General features: G+C 34.8%; 1 protein-coding gene across 2 annotated transcripts; it reads left to right on the plus strand.

The window, feature by feature from the left end:
• Positions 1-9,992: 9,992 nt before the first annotated feature.
• On the plus strand, positions 9,993-13,540 carry LOC141396671 (uncharacterized). 2 transcript variants are annotated; one of them, XM_073972300.1, is made up of 3 exons: positions 9,993-10,014; positions 12,629-12,879; positions 12,999-13,540. In XM_073972300.1, exons 2-3 carry the CDS (start codon positions 12,756-12,758, stop codon positions 13,445-13,447), a joined length of 573 nt encoding a protein of 190 aa, XP_073828401.1. In that variant the 5' UTR covers positions 9,993-10,014; positions 12,629-12,755; the 3' UTR covers positions 13,448-13,540. The 2 variants fall into 2 exon arrangements, with proteins under 2 accessions (XP_073828401.1, XP_073828400.1); XM_073972299.1 differs by lacking the exon at positions 9,993-10,014 and having other exon boundaries at positions 12,620-12,879.
• Positions 13,541-16,125: the final 2,585 nt, after the last annotated feature.

Below are 16,125 nucleotides of genomic sequence, written 5' to 3' on the forward strand. Positions count from 1 at the left end.
CGCACAATGCCAACCTTTTTCCACTAACAAATTAGTTGTTTTAAAATAATAAAACAACAACAATCGGATTAAGCCAGACTATTTTGAAAAACAAAATTGTATTAGCTATCCCAATAAAAAACGACGCCACCAATGTTCGATTTATTTTATTTTTATAATATAGAGCAAGCCAGGCTAATACAGGACTTTTCATGTATCATTAGAGTGTTTGTACGTACTCTGGACATAACCCTAAATGATTTTTCATAGTAATTTTTTGGAATATAACTTCAAAAACTAGAAATATCTACCTACAAAGAAAAATTAATTACAAACAATCATGCCAAAATTACGTCAGGAACTTGATTTTTCTATCGGAATCGATGACTAAACTGACAAAACTACTGGACGCGATGGGGAACCAATTATTACACCATTCTCATTACTAAAATGGCAATGATGGAAATGGAAATGATTAATCGATTATTGTGGTGCATCATTTTCAATGCTCAATTTAAAAATGCCAATTTTTTGTTTTCCGTTAAAATTTTAGTTTAATGCTACTGAAAATGAAATAATTTTCTATGACATCTTAAAGACTACTTTTCAGCCTACAAAATTATATTTTGAATTGTTAAAAAATCTCTACTCGTTTCTAAGTTATCAACGATTAATTTTTTTTATTTCATGTTGCATCATTTTCAGTTACAGTCACTGTATATTTGTGTACATTTATTGGCTCGAATTTAATTTGTGGAGATATACATATAATCATTGATTTTGCCCCCAGACCAATAGTTGTTTTTGTGCCGAGTGGCTGATTCGAGGGTTATTTCCTGATAACCATAATTAATAACTGCTATATCCTGGCCAAAGTTGTGCCAGAGTGGAACGTGTTTGCGTGGGAAGCTAGCATACTATTCGAAATTGCAGGCGGATGTTGATTTAGGACTTTATGGCATCTATAGCCACTTACGACTTCGAAGACCGCCTGTAAATTAACGGTTTTCATGGAATTCGCTATCGAAAATCGACTGACGTCCGATGGAATGACGTCTTGGATGCTTTTACGATGTGCTGATGGATGTGTCGCGAAGGTGGACCTTTCCATCACTGTGTTGTTATGGCTGGGATTACACGGCAGATAGGATGCCACCTGTGTAGTCAGCAATACATTATGTTGCATACTGGTCTCCTCATGAAGGTGATCCACACGGGACATTTGGACACAACTCGTTGCAACTCGGAGCGCATTATTCTCGGTTGTTTGGAAATTACTTCATTGTTTGTCACCGAGGAAGGAAGTCCAGACTGGAGCTGCATAATTAAGGACGGAACATCCCTACCAATGTTTCTTTATCACAACCCCAGGTGGTGCCAGCTACTACTTTAAGGACTTTATTCATGGATTTCACTTTCAGGTTTATCTAAGTGCTTTGGAACGAGAAGCGGTGGAGATTATCGAAGGTTACCACCAGTATTTTTGGATTATTAGCTGTGATATAATGTCCTTTCTCCGAAGAATGCAACAAGTTCTCGGTTTTCTTCTAGCGATACGGATGACTTTGTAGGCGATAAGACAAGATTGTGCTCCATAAAGAAATTATCGACAGTGGGTTAATAGTCGGAAATCTGAGCACTCATGTCGTCAGTATAAACTGATCCAAACATGTAGCAGTCATCTGAGAATAGAGTTGTGTCAATTGAACTAGATAAAACATTCTAGTTTACTACATAGTTCCAATCGTCCACACCGTTTGTATAAAAAACACTTCGAATACGTAAGTTCATGTTAATCATACATTTTGGAACTAGGACAGTGAACTAGGAACTAGATTGCCCAAATCTATCAGCGAAAGCTGTATCAACCGAAGCGAATTTGTAGTTCCATTCGCCGTAGGATCTGCACTAAAAATTTAGCTCCTAGAGCCCAAGTGTACTCCTGGATGCCAGCGTTATGGTCTCGGTGATTGATGTCGCTCTTTTTACGTTTTTTTTTAATTTACAAAGATACCATATGGATCTTGTTCAAAGCATTCCCCATACCAGAGCTCCTTAGGCAAGAATTGGACGTACATACGATGATCGAAAAAAACCAATGGATGACCAGTGGTTTCAGTCACCAGTTGTTGGCAATGGAATTCTCGCAGTAATTCACTGCTATCAGACTTCTCTTGGCACGTTCTTTCTCATTTTTTCCACATTATTCCATGAAAGTGAGACCCAAATTTGTGAAGTGGTAAGCACGTCCGCGTTGCAATCAGAAGCTCTCCTGTCATTCCCTGACCAGAACAACAAAATTTTCGGCTATAGAAAATATCGTCAGTATAATGTTGGCTTACATTTTCTGAGTACTTCAGCCATGAAAAATTTCTCTACAAATGGTGTCGTAAGACATGTCGTTCGTGTTCGGCGATAAAAAGTTGGTCCCATATAATTGAGCCAATATGAATAGGCGTGCACTTATTGATATGAGAGAAGTTTCCATTGCCCCTTTCGTTGTGGGAACATATGTATATATGCATATATTCCACGAAATTTGGTGTAAAGTAATAAATCGTTTTCAATGAGACAGCCAGTGACACTCGGTCAATGTCCATTGGTATGACATCTTGGATGTCGTAGCTGTAACGCCGTATGTCCTTCCGAATGTGCCTAGTGGACGAACCTTGCCTATCCCACAATATGGTGGTTGGGATGCGATGACTGATGATATGCCGGCAGGAGCTGTCGAACGAGCAACACATTATGTTGATGCACTGACAGTATCCCTACCTCCTGATTCAGATAGTCCACAATCGACATCTGGACACAAGCAATAAAGGTTCGTTGGTCATGATTTTGAGTGGTTTGCAACGCCTTTTTCTGTGTATCGCTTTAAAATAAAGTCCAAACGGGGACTACATTGTTTACGATTGAACGGTTAACGGCTTTGTAAGTAATAAGCAAGATCTCTTTGTCCTTGCCCCAAGTGGTACTCGAGATTGCTTGAGTACGTTATTTATTTTTTGAACTTTAGATTTTACAGCGACTGCATGTTTGGAGAAGGTAAGAAGTTTGTCAAGGATCGCGCACAGTATTTCCGAATTTTTGACTGTTGGGATTGTCCTTTCTCCTACCTAGGATAGGAAATTAAAGGCGTAAATGTTAAATAGCAAGCGGAGCAGTTTCTTGCCCCATGTTTAAGTTTCCGACTTTTAGACTTCTTTCCTCTGAAATCCACATGTGCCTACCAGTCATTAGTGTATTTGCATAGCCAATCCTTTATCGTAACAGGCAATGTGCAGTTTGAGATATCTTCAAACAACGCAACACATCATCGATTGGGTCAAATGCCTTTGACAAGTCTAGGGCTACTACAATCGTCCATTATTTATGTACTGTTTGGTTTAAGACATTTACAATGCTGTTGGCGAAATTTTTTGGTGCTGTATGCCTCTTTGAATCCATGCTGGTGTTGTTCTGCAATAAGAGGTTCAGTCATGCTAGGTAGCAGCCAAAACCTTGTTTAGAGATGACAAGAGGGAAATCGGACGATATAAATCTATTTTGCTAGTTGGTTTATCAGGTTTTTGTAGCGGAATTATTTTCGTCATTTTCCAAATGTGTGGTTTTACTGATCTATTCGTCGATGAAGTTAGGATTGCTGCTAAACAGCCTTTTGCAGCTGGGTCGATACACTTAAGACCTACCGATATCAAAAGTGTTGCTAACCTATACGTTGAATCTTAAAATGATGTTTTTCATACACCCCACCATAGCATGTCGAAGGTCACACTAGCGCTGTTTCAACATGGCAATTTCGTGTTTAAAGGCAAGGGGTATGAAGTAGTGAAACCGCTGTACATGGTTTTCTGTATTTCCGATGTTGCCTCATCATATTATTCGTTTCAAGAAACTCGCTAGTGTGACCAAAGACTATGATACATATTATCTCAATGATATGGGTCCTACTGTTTATCACCGAGTCCGAAGGGCTTGTCTTACGACACCACTTGCAGAGCTGTATTACATGGCTGAAATACTCAGGAAATGTCGCCAACATTACTGAGAGATATTTTGCCACCGTTGAACATTTGATGTTGCCTGGCCTGGGAATCGAACCGCAGACCTTCTGAGTCTGGGTGTGCATACCACTGCACCACGGTGGCGATCATATAAAGTAGAAAATTCGGGATTGATATAGCCATGTCCCTCTGTTGTAATCACTCTAGCGCCCGCAATAATTGAGCTAGAACCCTATATATTTGCGCTACAATATTGACATTTGAGGTTATCAGTGGTCAAGAAACTTCTCCAGCAAATGCCGTCAATGTAGGTCCATGTTTTGGTATAGCCCCCTCCCGATTTTCGGTATATTGAGATTTTAGCTACAATTTTTAACCGAACTATCTGTAATTTGACATTTATGGTTCTCAGTAGCCACGAAACTTCTCCAGCAAATATCGTCAATGTAGGTCCATGCTTTGGTATAGTCCCCTTATAACGGTACCTCCCTATTTTCGCTGTTTTAAGTATTTTAGCTACATTTTTCAACCGAACTATCTGTAATTTGACATTTGAGGTACTTAGTGATCAAGAAACTTCTCCAGCAAATGCCGTCACTATAAGTCCATGTTTTGGTACAGCCACCATATTAGTGTTCCTCCCGATTTTCGGTATTTTGAGAATTTTAGCTACAATTTTTAACCGAACTAGCGGTAATTTGACATTTTAGGTTCTCAGTGGCCACGAAACTTCTCCACCAAAAATCGTCAACATAGGTCCATGTTTTCGTATAGCCCCATTATAAGGGTACCTCCCGATTTTCGGTGAAAGAATTTTAGCTAAATTTTTCAACCGAACTATCTGTAATTGGACATTTGAGGTTCTCAGTGGTTTTTGGCCGAACTACTACTACTGCTCGCAAAATATCTCCACCAAAAATTTTTAACATAGGTCAATGTTTTGGTGTATCTCCTCCTCCCGATTTTCAGTATTTTGAGGATTATAGCAAAATGTTTTGACCAAACTGCCTGTAACTTGACGTTTAAGGTACCCAGAGTTCACAAACCATCTCTACCAAAAATTGTCGACATAGGTCCATGTTTGGGTATAGCCCCCATATAGTGGTACCTCCCGATTTTCGGTAGTTTGAGGATTTTAGCTAAATTTTTTTGATCGAACTACCTGTTATTTGCCGCTTGAGGTTCCCAATGCGCACAAAATGTCACCACCAAAAATTTTGAAGATAGGTCAATGTTTTGGTGTATCTCCCATATAACAGTACCTCCCGATCTTCGGTATTTTGATGGTTTTAGCAAAATGTTTTGACCAAACCACCTGTAATTTAACGTTTAAGGTTCCCAGAGTCACAAACCATCAGTACTAGAACTTTTTAAAATAGGTCCATGTTTGGGTATAGCCCCCATATAGCGGTACCTCCCGATTTTCGGTATTTTGAGGATTTAAGCTAATTTTTTTGGCAGAAGCACCTGCAATATGACATTTGAGGTTCCCTGTTGTCACAAAACTACTCTATCAAAAATTTTCAACATAGGTCAATGTTTTGGTGTGTCTCCCATATAAAAGTTCCTCCCGGTCTTCGGTATTTTGAGGGTTTTATCTAAATTTTTCACCGAACTACTTGTAATTTCACATTTGAGGTTCGCAGTAGTCACAAAATATCTTCACTAAAAATTTTGAACATAGGACCATGTTTTGGTGTACCTCCCATATAACAGTACCTTCTGATTTTCGGTATTTTGAGGGTTTTGGAAAAATGTTTTGACCAAACTGCCTGTAATTTGACGTTTAAGGTTCCCAAAGGTCACAAACCATCTCCGCCAAAAATCGTCAACATAAGTCCATGTTTGGGTGTAGCCCCCATATAGCGGTACCTCCCGATTTTCGGTATTCTGAGGATTTTAGCTACATTTTTTTACCGAACTACCTGTTATTTACCATTTGAGGTTCCCAAAGGTCACAACATATCTCCACCAAAAAATTTCAACATAGGTCAATGTTTTGGTGTATCTCCCATATAACCGTACCTTCCGATTTTCGGTATTTTGAGGGTTTTAGAAAAATATTTTGACCAAACTACCTGTAATTTGACGTTTAAGGTTCCCAGAGGTCACAAACCATCTCCACCAAAAATTATCAACATAGGTCCATGTTTGGGTAAAGCCCCCATATAGCGGTACCTCCCGATTTTCGGTATTTTGAGGATTTTAGCTACCTTTTTTGACAAACGTACCTGCAATGTGACATTTGGGCTCCCTGTTGTCACAAAACTACTCTACCAAAAATGTTCAGCATAGGTCCATGTTGTGGTATAGCCCCATTATAACGGTACCTCCTGATTTTCGGTATTTTGAGAGTTTTATCCACATTTTTCACCGAACTACCTGTTATTTGACATTAGGAGTTGCCCGTGGTTACCAAATACCCCCATATAAGAGTGGCGCCCGATTGAAGAAATTGAAGAAAACTCCGTCGGCCCGGTCGAACTTAACACTTTTTTACTTGTTTAATTTCTATTGATACTGCAAAATTCTACAACTGGTGTTACCTTTTTTCCCACACTATTCTAATCTAATCATGGCAAATAAACTAATGTGTAATAATTTGTTTTAGAATCCAAACATTTCCGGAATTGTATTTGAGCGTGCGTAATTTTAAAGTTTTTAATTGTTTAAACGATGTTTTTGTTCGTAACACTTAATGCACGAAGGAGTTTCGAAGTGTTTACAATGTCACGTCATCGTCGATAGTTTTGTGGAAAATAAAAATGAGTTTTGACAAAACAAAACGCATGCAAACACAATTGCGTGCAGACACAGAAGAAAAACAAAGCGTGTATGGCATTAGCCTGTTAATGTTTCATTAAAGTAGGTGTGTGTGGTACAATACGATATGGGATAACTAATATTTTAGATATTAAAAAATTGTTATGGATATTTGGATGAGTTAAAGTGGAAATTTTCTTCTTTAAAGATATATTTAATTTAGACTAGCAAAATGCCCGCTACTTCGTAAGCGGAAAAGGAATAATATACAAATAAACAATATTTAATATGGAGAACACTGAAAATTTTGATGTACTAATACCTATTTGAATTGATATTTAATTTCTTTCAAGTACTGCTCGTACACGTTTTGTTCGAATTTAAAAAAAAAAACCTGTACACTTCAACAGCGGCCTACATTTTAAATTCCAGTCCATGTTTTATTAGAACGGTATGAGTATTTTGAAAATGTTATCCTCATTTCCAACCGAATTTTGGAATTTTAGATATCAAAATGTAGAAAACCATTACTCAGAAGATGCTACCCTATATAACAGTTAATTTTTGAGACATTTTATTTTAAAATTACTTCCTTTTATCCAAAACTATATCCCAACAGCGATTTAGTATTTTTCGTATACATTAGTACGAATTTCCAAAACTTCCTCTCTATCTCCACTCTAAACGTCAACTGCTATACTAATACCGAATTTCACAATTTCAGCTCTACCCCTTTAAACAATAACAATTTGGACCAAATTCTATGCCATTTATAGGTAGTTTTCACTATCTATCAATGTCATATGACACGAAATAAAAACATTCCATATCTACCCACGCAGGCAATGTGGAGACGTAATTTTATTACATTTTTGCTGACGTGGACGCAAAAAGTAAATGTCAAATGACATTTACATATAGTGGAAACTATCCTTAGTAATTTTCGTACACTTATTGTACATATATCCACAAGCACATCCATATCTCAACCCTACACACCAACAGCGGCTATAATACCAAATATCCGAATTCCACCTCTATTAGTAATACCATTAATACTTCTCGTATGAAAGTACGAATTTCAATAACTATCTCCAACAGTAATTGCAAATTTCAGGATTCCACCTCTCTCCGTCCACCCAAATCTAAATTGTACCAAATTTAGATTTAGTACCATTTATTACTTTTCGTACCCATAAATACGAATTTCCAAAACTTCCTCAATCCCACACTCCAACAGTAACCTTAACTCGAAATTTCAGGATTCCAGCTCTATTCGTTCATCCAAATATAAATTGTACCAAATTTAGTACCATTTAGTACTTTCCGTACCCATAAGTACGAATTTAGTTTTGGAAATTCGTACTTATGGGTACGGAATTCGTACTTATGCTACACTCCATAACTAACCTTAATTATAAATTTCAGGTTTGAGCTCTATCTGTTCACCCAAATCCAAAATGTACCAAACTTAGTACCATTTTGTACTTTCCGTACCCATAAGTATGAATTTCCGAAACTACCTTCTATCCGTTCACCTAAATTTAAATTGTACGATATTTAGTACTTTCCGCACCCATAAGTACGAATTTTCAAGACTAAGTCAATCCTATAGTCCAACAGTAATCTTAATTCAAAATTTCAGGATTCCAGCTCTATTCGTTACCCAAAATCCAAATTGTACCAAATTTAGTACTTATCGTACCCATAAGTACGACTTTCCAAAACTTCCTCAATCCTACACTCCAACAGTAACCTTAACTCGAAATGTCAGGATTCCAGCAGTATCCGTTCGCCCAAATATAAATTGTACCAAATTTAGTACCATTTACTACTTTCCGTACCCATAAGTACGAATTTCCAAAACCACCTCAATCCTACACTCCATAAGTAATCTTAATTATAAGTTTCAGGATTCCAGCTCTATCTGTTCACCCAAATCCAAAATGTACCAAACTTAGTACCATTTAGTACTTTCCGTACCCATAAGAACGAATTTCCGGACCTACCTCAATCCTACACTCCAAAAGTAATTAAATTCCAAATTTCAGGATTCCAGCTCTATCCGTTCACCCAAATCCAAATTGTACCAAATTTAGTACCATTTAGTACTTTCCGTACCCATAAGTACGAATTTCCAAGACTAAGTCAATCCTACACTCCAAATTTAATTAAATTCCAAATTTCAGGATTCCAGCTCTATCCGTTCACCCAAATCCAATTTGTACCAAATTAAGTACCGTTTACTACTTTTCGTACCCATAAGTAAGAATTTCCAGAGCTACCTCAATCCTTCCCTCCGTCAGTAATCTTAATTCCAAATTTCAGGTTTCCATGTCTATCTAAATCCAAATTGTACCAAATTTGGTACCATTTAGTACTTTACGTACACATAAGTACGAATTTCCAAAACTACCCCCATATCTCAATCGTACACTTCAATGGTAATCTAAATTCCAAATTTCAGGTTTTCAGCTCTATCCGTTCGCCCAAATCCTAATTGTACCAAATTTAGTACCATTTAGTACTACTCGTACACATAAGTACGAACTTCCAAAATCATTTCCTTATATCAACACCACTTCCCAACCTTGATTCCCATACCAAATATGAAGATTGTAGCTATATCCGCTCAAAATATACAATTGGTACCAAATTTAGTAACTTTTCGTACACTTATAGGTCGAATTTCCAAAAACCCTTTGGTACTTCTTTCTAACTCTCCATCAGTTACTCTCATTCCAAATTTCAGAATTCTAGCTCTTCCCGTTTGCCTAATACAAAGGGTACCATATTTAGTACCTTTTAGTACTTTTCGTACCCTTCTAGGTCGAATTTCCAAAAACCCAGCCTTATCTCACCCCTACACACCGACAGCAACGCACAGTCAAAATTTCAGCTTTCTAGCTTCAGCGGTTTCGTCTGGGCGATGATATGTCAGTCACTCAGTCACTCAGTCACTCACTCACTCACTAAGCTCTTTTATATATATATAGATTATCCGAATCACAAGAAAAAATATGTTCAATTGGGCTCAGCTAATGTTTCGGCCAGCAGCTGCCAAGCCAGCATCAAACCTACGCTTCTACGTAGGTTTCATGCTACTACAACAATAACATTTCCACACAAAAATTTATTTCATTTAATTTATTCGATTTATACCACTTTGCTTTTTACGCTAATTGGCCATTAAATTAACATAACTTTGAATATTCTCACAATAAAAAAACACAAAGTAAAAATAGCCAGCTGCGGAATAACACAGGTATATGACGTATTAATAGCTTCACTCACTCACATCAATTCCCCATATTTTGAAAGCAATTAATTTTATTTCTTTACTATTTCGGCGATAGATTTGAAAAAAAAAAAATAAATAAAAACAAAAATTTAAACAATTTAATTGTGATGAGTAACTAAGTGGAGAATCTAGAAGTCTCAGATTAATTGGGAAGATATAAATTGCAAAAACAACATGGCTTACTCCCTTTCAGTGCAATAGTAGCCTAGATTTTTTAATATCACAAGCGAATGTGATTCAGAATGTTTTTGTTCTGGCAAATATTGGGGGTGTTCAATGAATGGAATATTTTTAGCGGATTATCGGACTATCACAAAAATGAGGAAAGAATATTTTTTGTCACACCAATAAACGTGGATTTTTTAAAGAATATTTTTTTCACACCAACAAACGTGGATTTTTTAAAGAATATTTTTTCACACCAACAAACGTGGATTTTTTTAAAGAATATTTTTTCACACCAACAAACGTGGATTTTTTAAAGAATATTTTTTCACACCAACAAACGTGGATTTTTTAAAGAATATTTTTTTCACACCAATAAACGTGGATTTCTTAAAGAATATTTTTATTCACACCAATAAACGTGGATTTTTTAGAGAATATTTTTTTTCACACCAATAAACGTGGATTTTTTAAAGAATATTTTTTTTTCACACCAATAAACGTGGATTCTTTAAAGAATATTTTTTTAACACCAACAAACGTGGATTTTTTAAAGAATATTTTTTCACACCAACGAACTTGGATTTTTTAAAGAATATTTTTTTACACCAATAAAAGTGGATATTTTAAAGAATATTTTCTTCACACCAATAAACGTGGATTTTTTAAGGAATATTTTTTTCACACCAATAAACGTGGATTTTTTAAAGAATATTTTTTCACACCAATGAACTTGGATTTTTTAAAGAATATTTTTTCACACCAACAAACGTGGATTTTTTAAAGAATATTTTTTTTTCACACCAATAAACGTGGATTTTTTAAAGAATATTTTTTCACACCAATAAACATGGATTTTTTAAAGAATATTTTTCCACACCAACAAACGTGGATTTTTTAAAGAATATCTTTTCACACCAACAAACGTGGATTTTTTAAAGAATATTTTTTTACACCAATAAACGTGGATATTTTAAAGAATATTTTCTTCACACCAATAAACATGGATTTTTTAAAGAATATTTTTTCACACCAACAAACGTGGATTTTTTAAAGAATATTTTTTCACACCAATAAACGTGGATTTCTTAAAGAATATTTTTATTCACACCAATAAACGTGGATTTTTTAAAGAATATTTTTTCACACCAACAAACGTGGATTTTTTAAACAATATTTTTTCACACCAACAAACGTGGATTTTTTTAACAATATTTTTTCACACCAACAAACGTGGATTTTTTTAACAATATTTTTTCACACCAACAAACGTGGATTTTTTAAAGAATATTTTTTCACACCAACAAACGTGGATTTTTTAAAGAATATTTTTTCACACCAACAAACGTGGATTTTTTAAAGAATATTTTTTCACACCAACAAACGTGGATTTTTTAAAGAATATTTTTTCACACCAACAAACGTGGATTTTTTAAAGAATATTTTTTCACACCAACAAACGTGGATTTTTTAAAGAATATTTTTTCACACCAATAAACGTGGATTTTTTACAGAATATTTTTTTCACACCAATAAACGTGGATTTTTTAAAGAATATTTTTTTTTCACACCATAAACGTGGATTTTTTTAAAGAATATTTTTTCACACCAATAAACGCGGATTTTTTACAGAATATTTTTTTTCACACCAATAAACGTGGATTTTTTAAAGAATATTTTTTCACACCAACAAACGTGGATTTTTTAAAGAATATTTTTTCACACCAACAAACGTGGATTTTTTAAAGAATATTTTTTCACACCAACAAACGTGGATTTTTTAAACAAAATTTTTTCACACCAACAAACGTGGATTTTTTAAAGAATATTTTTTCACACCAACAAACGTGGATTTTTTAAAGAATATTTTTTCACACCAACAAACGTGGGTTTTTTAAACAAAATTTTTTCAACAAACGTGGATTTTTTAAACAATATTTTTTCACACCAACAAACGTGGATTTTTTAAAGAATATTTTTTCACACCAACAAACGTGGATTTTTTAAACAAAATTTTTTCACACCAACAAACGTGGATTTTTTAAAGAATATTTTTTCACACCAACAAACGTGGATTTTTTAAAGAATATTTTTTCACACCAACAAACGTGGGTTTTTTAAACAAAATTTTTTCAACAAACGTGGATTTTTTAAACAATATTTTTTCACACCAACAAACGTGGATTTTTTAAAGAATATTTTTTCACACCAACAACATTTTTAATGAAGATTTTCTGACAACATTTTCTCAGAATATTTTTTTTAATTCTTGTGGATGACCTGAATACCCCTAATATTAAATTGCCCAAAAATAACACTTAAATTTCAATCCCAACAACTATGACGGAATCCATCAATACACTCTCTGTCAACAACAATTTGTGTTTTTTTTTTTCTTTACGAACAAAACAAGTGCATCATCAACCGGGCTCTCATCTAATTCCCACCAAATTTCGTCCTCCCCCACCCCTAATTCCCAAATATTAGCAATCACAACAATTTAATTTGAGGAAAACGAAAAATGAGTCAGGCTTAAAATCATGAAATTCATCACCAGCCCATACCAGTTGCTAAACAACTCGAAACAAGTTAACATGTTAGCGTTATCACCATTCAGTCTGTTGGGAAGTGTCGTGCTAGTCAGTCAAATTATAATGAGTTCAGGTAAGACGCAAAAAACGCAAAAAACAACAAACTTTGAAAACAAAGACAAATTTAAATAACAATTCCAAGAAATCTTTTCAAACTAAAATTGAATTACTTTTTATTTCTTTTTTAAACAGGTACCGGTCAAAATGGTTGGGGTCATACGGGCGCCAGTTCATGGTCTTCGTCAAGTTCAAGTGGCCAGCCAGGACAACCACCCCAAAGTGATTTCAGTTACAGTTATGGCGGTGTAGATGCCAATGGTGTACCATATGGCAGTTATGGCGGTAATGGTGGTTTCCACATCAATGTAAATGATGGCCAGGGTCGCAGTCAAACGTATAGTGGTGGTAATGTACCTGGTGGATTTCCTGGTGGACCCGGTTTTGATGGTGTTCCCCCACAACCTGGCCAACCAGGTTATCCAGGTCCCTTTAGTTATTCAAATTCCAATACCCAATATAATCGTGGACCAGATGGCAGACCATATGGCAACTCATCATCATCGGCTTGGTCTTCGGCCTCAGCTTGGAGTACTTTCTATATAATTGCTATGTTTTCTTTGTATGCTATGTTAAAGTTTTGAGCGTTTTTTTAATAATGTTTGCATTGTGATACTTTTTTGTTGGTGTTCTCTTTTTAAGTGAAAAAATAAACAAATTTTGGACTTCCAATGGAATTTTTTTCAGTATGTTTTGTTTGGTAATTTGGTGGTGGAAATTGCCGAAAGTTATTTTTAAATGCAGTAGCGACCCAAATATGTATGTTTTTTTTATGTTAATTTCTTTTAATAGCGGTAACATTTAAATGAATCGATTACGGGCTTTATATATATCGTCACCATAAATGCCCGAAGTCGTATCTCCAAAAATATCAAAATTATTTTTTTGATTGAATCTAATACATAAGACTAAAATACATGCTCTGGCAAAATGTCAAGCTTCTACGTTAAAAAAAATAACGATCCTATTCAAGAAAAGGCATTTCAGAACATGGGATAACATTGCAGATTTTGTTGTAATGACGGATCCCAAACCCATGCGTTTCCGCTGTTTTGGTTTCATTACTTATTCCCATTCATATATGATTGATAATATCCCATATACCCTCCTTCATAAGATTAATATTCCATAAAAGTTTTTTATTTTATAACGTTGCTTCTCCTGTAAAATTAGTATTTTGTTAGTTATGGTGACGATATGTATGTCTTCAGTCCATAAAATGCCTATACAGGACCTATGGAAGGGAGGGATTTTAAAGGTATTTTGTCTATAAAAGACCTTTAAAAGTTCCTATGTCTACTGAAGAGAGTTTGAAGAACTTTCGTCTATAGAAAAGCTTTTAACGGTATTCTGTCTATAGAAAAACTTTAAAATGTCTTTTGTCTATAGAAAAGCTTGCATAAGTTTTCTGGCCACAAAAAACTTTTAAAGATCTTTTAATAATAGAAAAGCTTTAAAAGCTCTACTGACAATAGAAGAACTTTTAATTATATTCTGGTTATAGAATAGCGTTTGAAACCCTTCTGGCTACAAAAAAGAGCTTCTTAAGGTCTACTGGCTATAGAAAACCTTTTAAAGGTCTTCTGCTTGTAGAAGAGCTTTTAAAGGTCTTGTGCTCATAGAAAAGCTTATAAATTATCCTCAGTCAATACCAGACTTTTTAAATGTCTTCTATTTATAGAAAGTCTTTTATCTATAGAAGAGCTTTTAAATGTCTTTTGGCTATTGAAGAGCTTTTGAAGGTCTTTTAAATAAAATAAAGCTTTTAAAACTCTTCTGTCTTCAGGAAAGCTTTTAAAGGCTTCTGACTATAAAAGAGCTTTTAAAGGTCGTCTGAATATACAGGCATGTCGCAGATTCCGATCGTAATGGTTTCAGTTCCGTAATTTCATTTCGATCGTTTTTGTCTTAGCTTCTTCAGATTCCGATCGATTTTTTTGAAATCGGAACACTTCATTATTTAGTTTAAATATGAAATTAAATGTAAATTTGTTAATGAAACAAAATGTTTGTTATTTCTAAGTGTTTTTAGAGTTATTTAAAGTTAAAAAAAAAAATTAAAAAAAATAATAAAAATACAATTCCGTTTGCAAATTCAAAAGTGGTTTCATTCCGAAAAATTCTACGTTTTTCGTTTTCTGAAGAAGCTAAATACGGAATTAATTCCACTATCGATCGAAATTCGTTTCTGTGACATGCCTGATAGAAGAGTTTTTAAAGGTTTTCTGGCTATAAAACTCTCTTGTGTATTGCTGAGCTTTTGAGCTTTTAAAGATCTAGCGTCTATAGCAGGGATTTTAAACAACTCTTTTGTGTATTGCAGATCTTTTGAGCTTTTAAAAATCTTGCGTCTATAGCAAGAATTTTAGAGGTCTTCTGACTTTTAAATTTCTTCTGCCTATAGAAAATCACCTAAATGTCTTTTGGCTATAGAACAGCCTTTAAAGTTCTTCTGGCTATATAAAAGCTTTTAAAGGTCTTCTGTCCATAGAAGAAGACACTTTAAAGGTCTTCCATTCATAAAAGATCCTTTAAAGGTTTTCCGTCCGAAAAAGAAGAAGATCCTTTAAATTAAATTAAAAGACCCTTCAGAAGTCCTGCGTCCAAAGAAGACCCTTTAATGTCTGCTGTCCATAGAAGTCCCTTTAAATATCCTCTGTCTTCAGGAAAGCTATAGAAGAGTTTTAAAGGTTTTCTGCCTATAGAGCTGAGCTTTTGAAGATCTTGCGTCTATAGCAGGGATTCTACATGTCCTCTGACTTTAAGAAAATCTTTTGTGCATTGCAGACCTTTTGAGCTTTTAAAATTTTTGCGTCTATAATAGATTATTTACAGGTCTTCTGACTTTTAAATTTCTTCTGCCTAACGAAAAGCACCTAATTGTCTTTTGGCTATAGAAGAGCCTTTAAAGTTCTTTTTGTTATATAACAACTTTTAAAGGTCTTTTGTCCATAGAAGAAGGCACTTTAACGGTCTTCCTTCCGAAGAAGATCCATTAAAGGTCTTCTGTCCATCGAAGGTCCTTTGTCCATCAAAGGGCCCTAAAAGGTCTTCTATCCACAGAAGACCCTTTAAGAATCTGATGTCCATAAAAGATGCTTTAAAGATTTTGTACACACAGAAAAAAGGCCTCTTTAAACATATGTCCCAAACATATTTTGCAGCAAACATATATTTGTTTGCAAGCAGTCGCAAACATAACATATGTTTGGGTCCTACAAACAAATTATATATTTGGGTGCAAACAAATTATATGTTTGGG

The sequence above is a fragment of the Musca autumnalis genome, unplaced genomic scaffold (assembly GCF_047663935.1).
Source record: "Musca autumnalis isolate F117 unplaced genomic scaffold, ASM4766393v1 scaffold_3, whole genome shotgun sequence".
Classification (NCBI taxonomy): domain Eukaryota; kingdom Metazoa; phylum Arthropoda; class Insecta; order Diptera; family Muscidae; genus Musca; species Musca autumnalis.

What these genes read in the sequence shown, in the direction of transcription:
- LOC141396671 (XM_073972300.1), top strand. Translation starts at nt 12,756, where the DNA reads ATGAAATTCATCACCAGCCCATACCAGTTGCTAAACAACTCGAAACAA. An exon ending in TCAAATTATAATGAGTTCAG is followed by an intron (nt 12,880 to 12,998) that starts GTAAGACGCAAA and finishes TTTTTTAAACAG; the next exon opens with GTACCGGTCAAAATGGTTGG.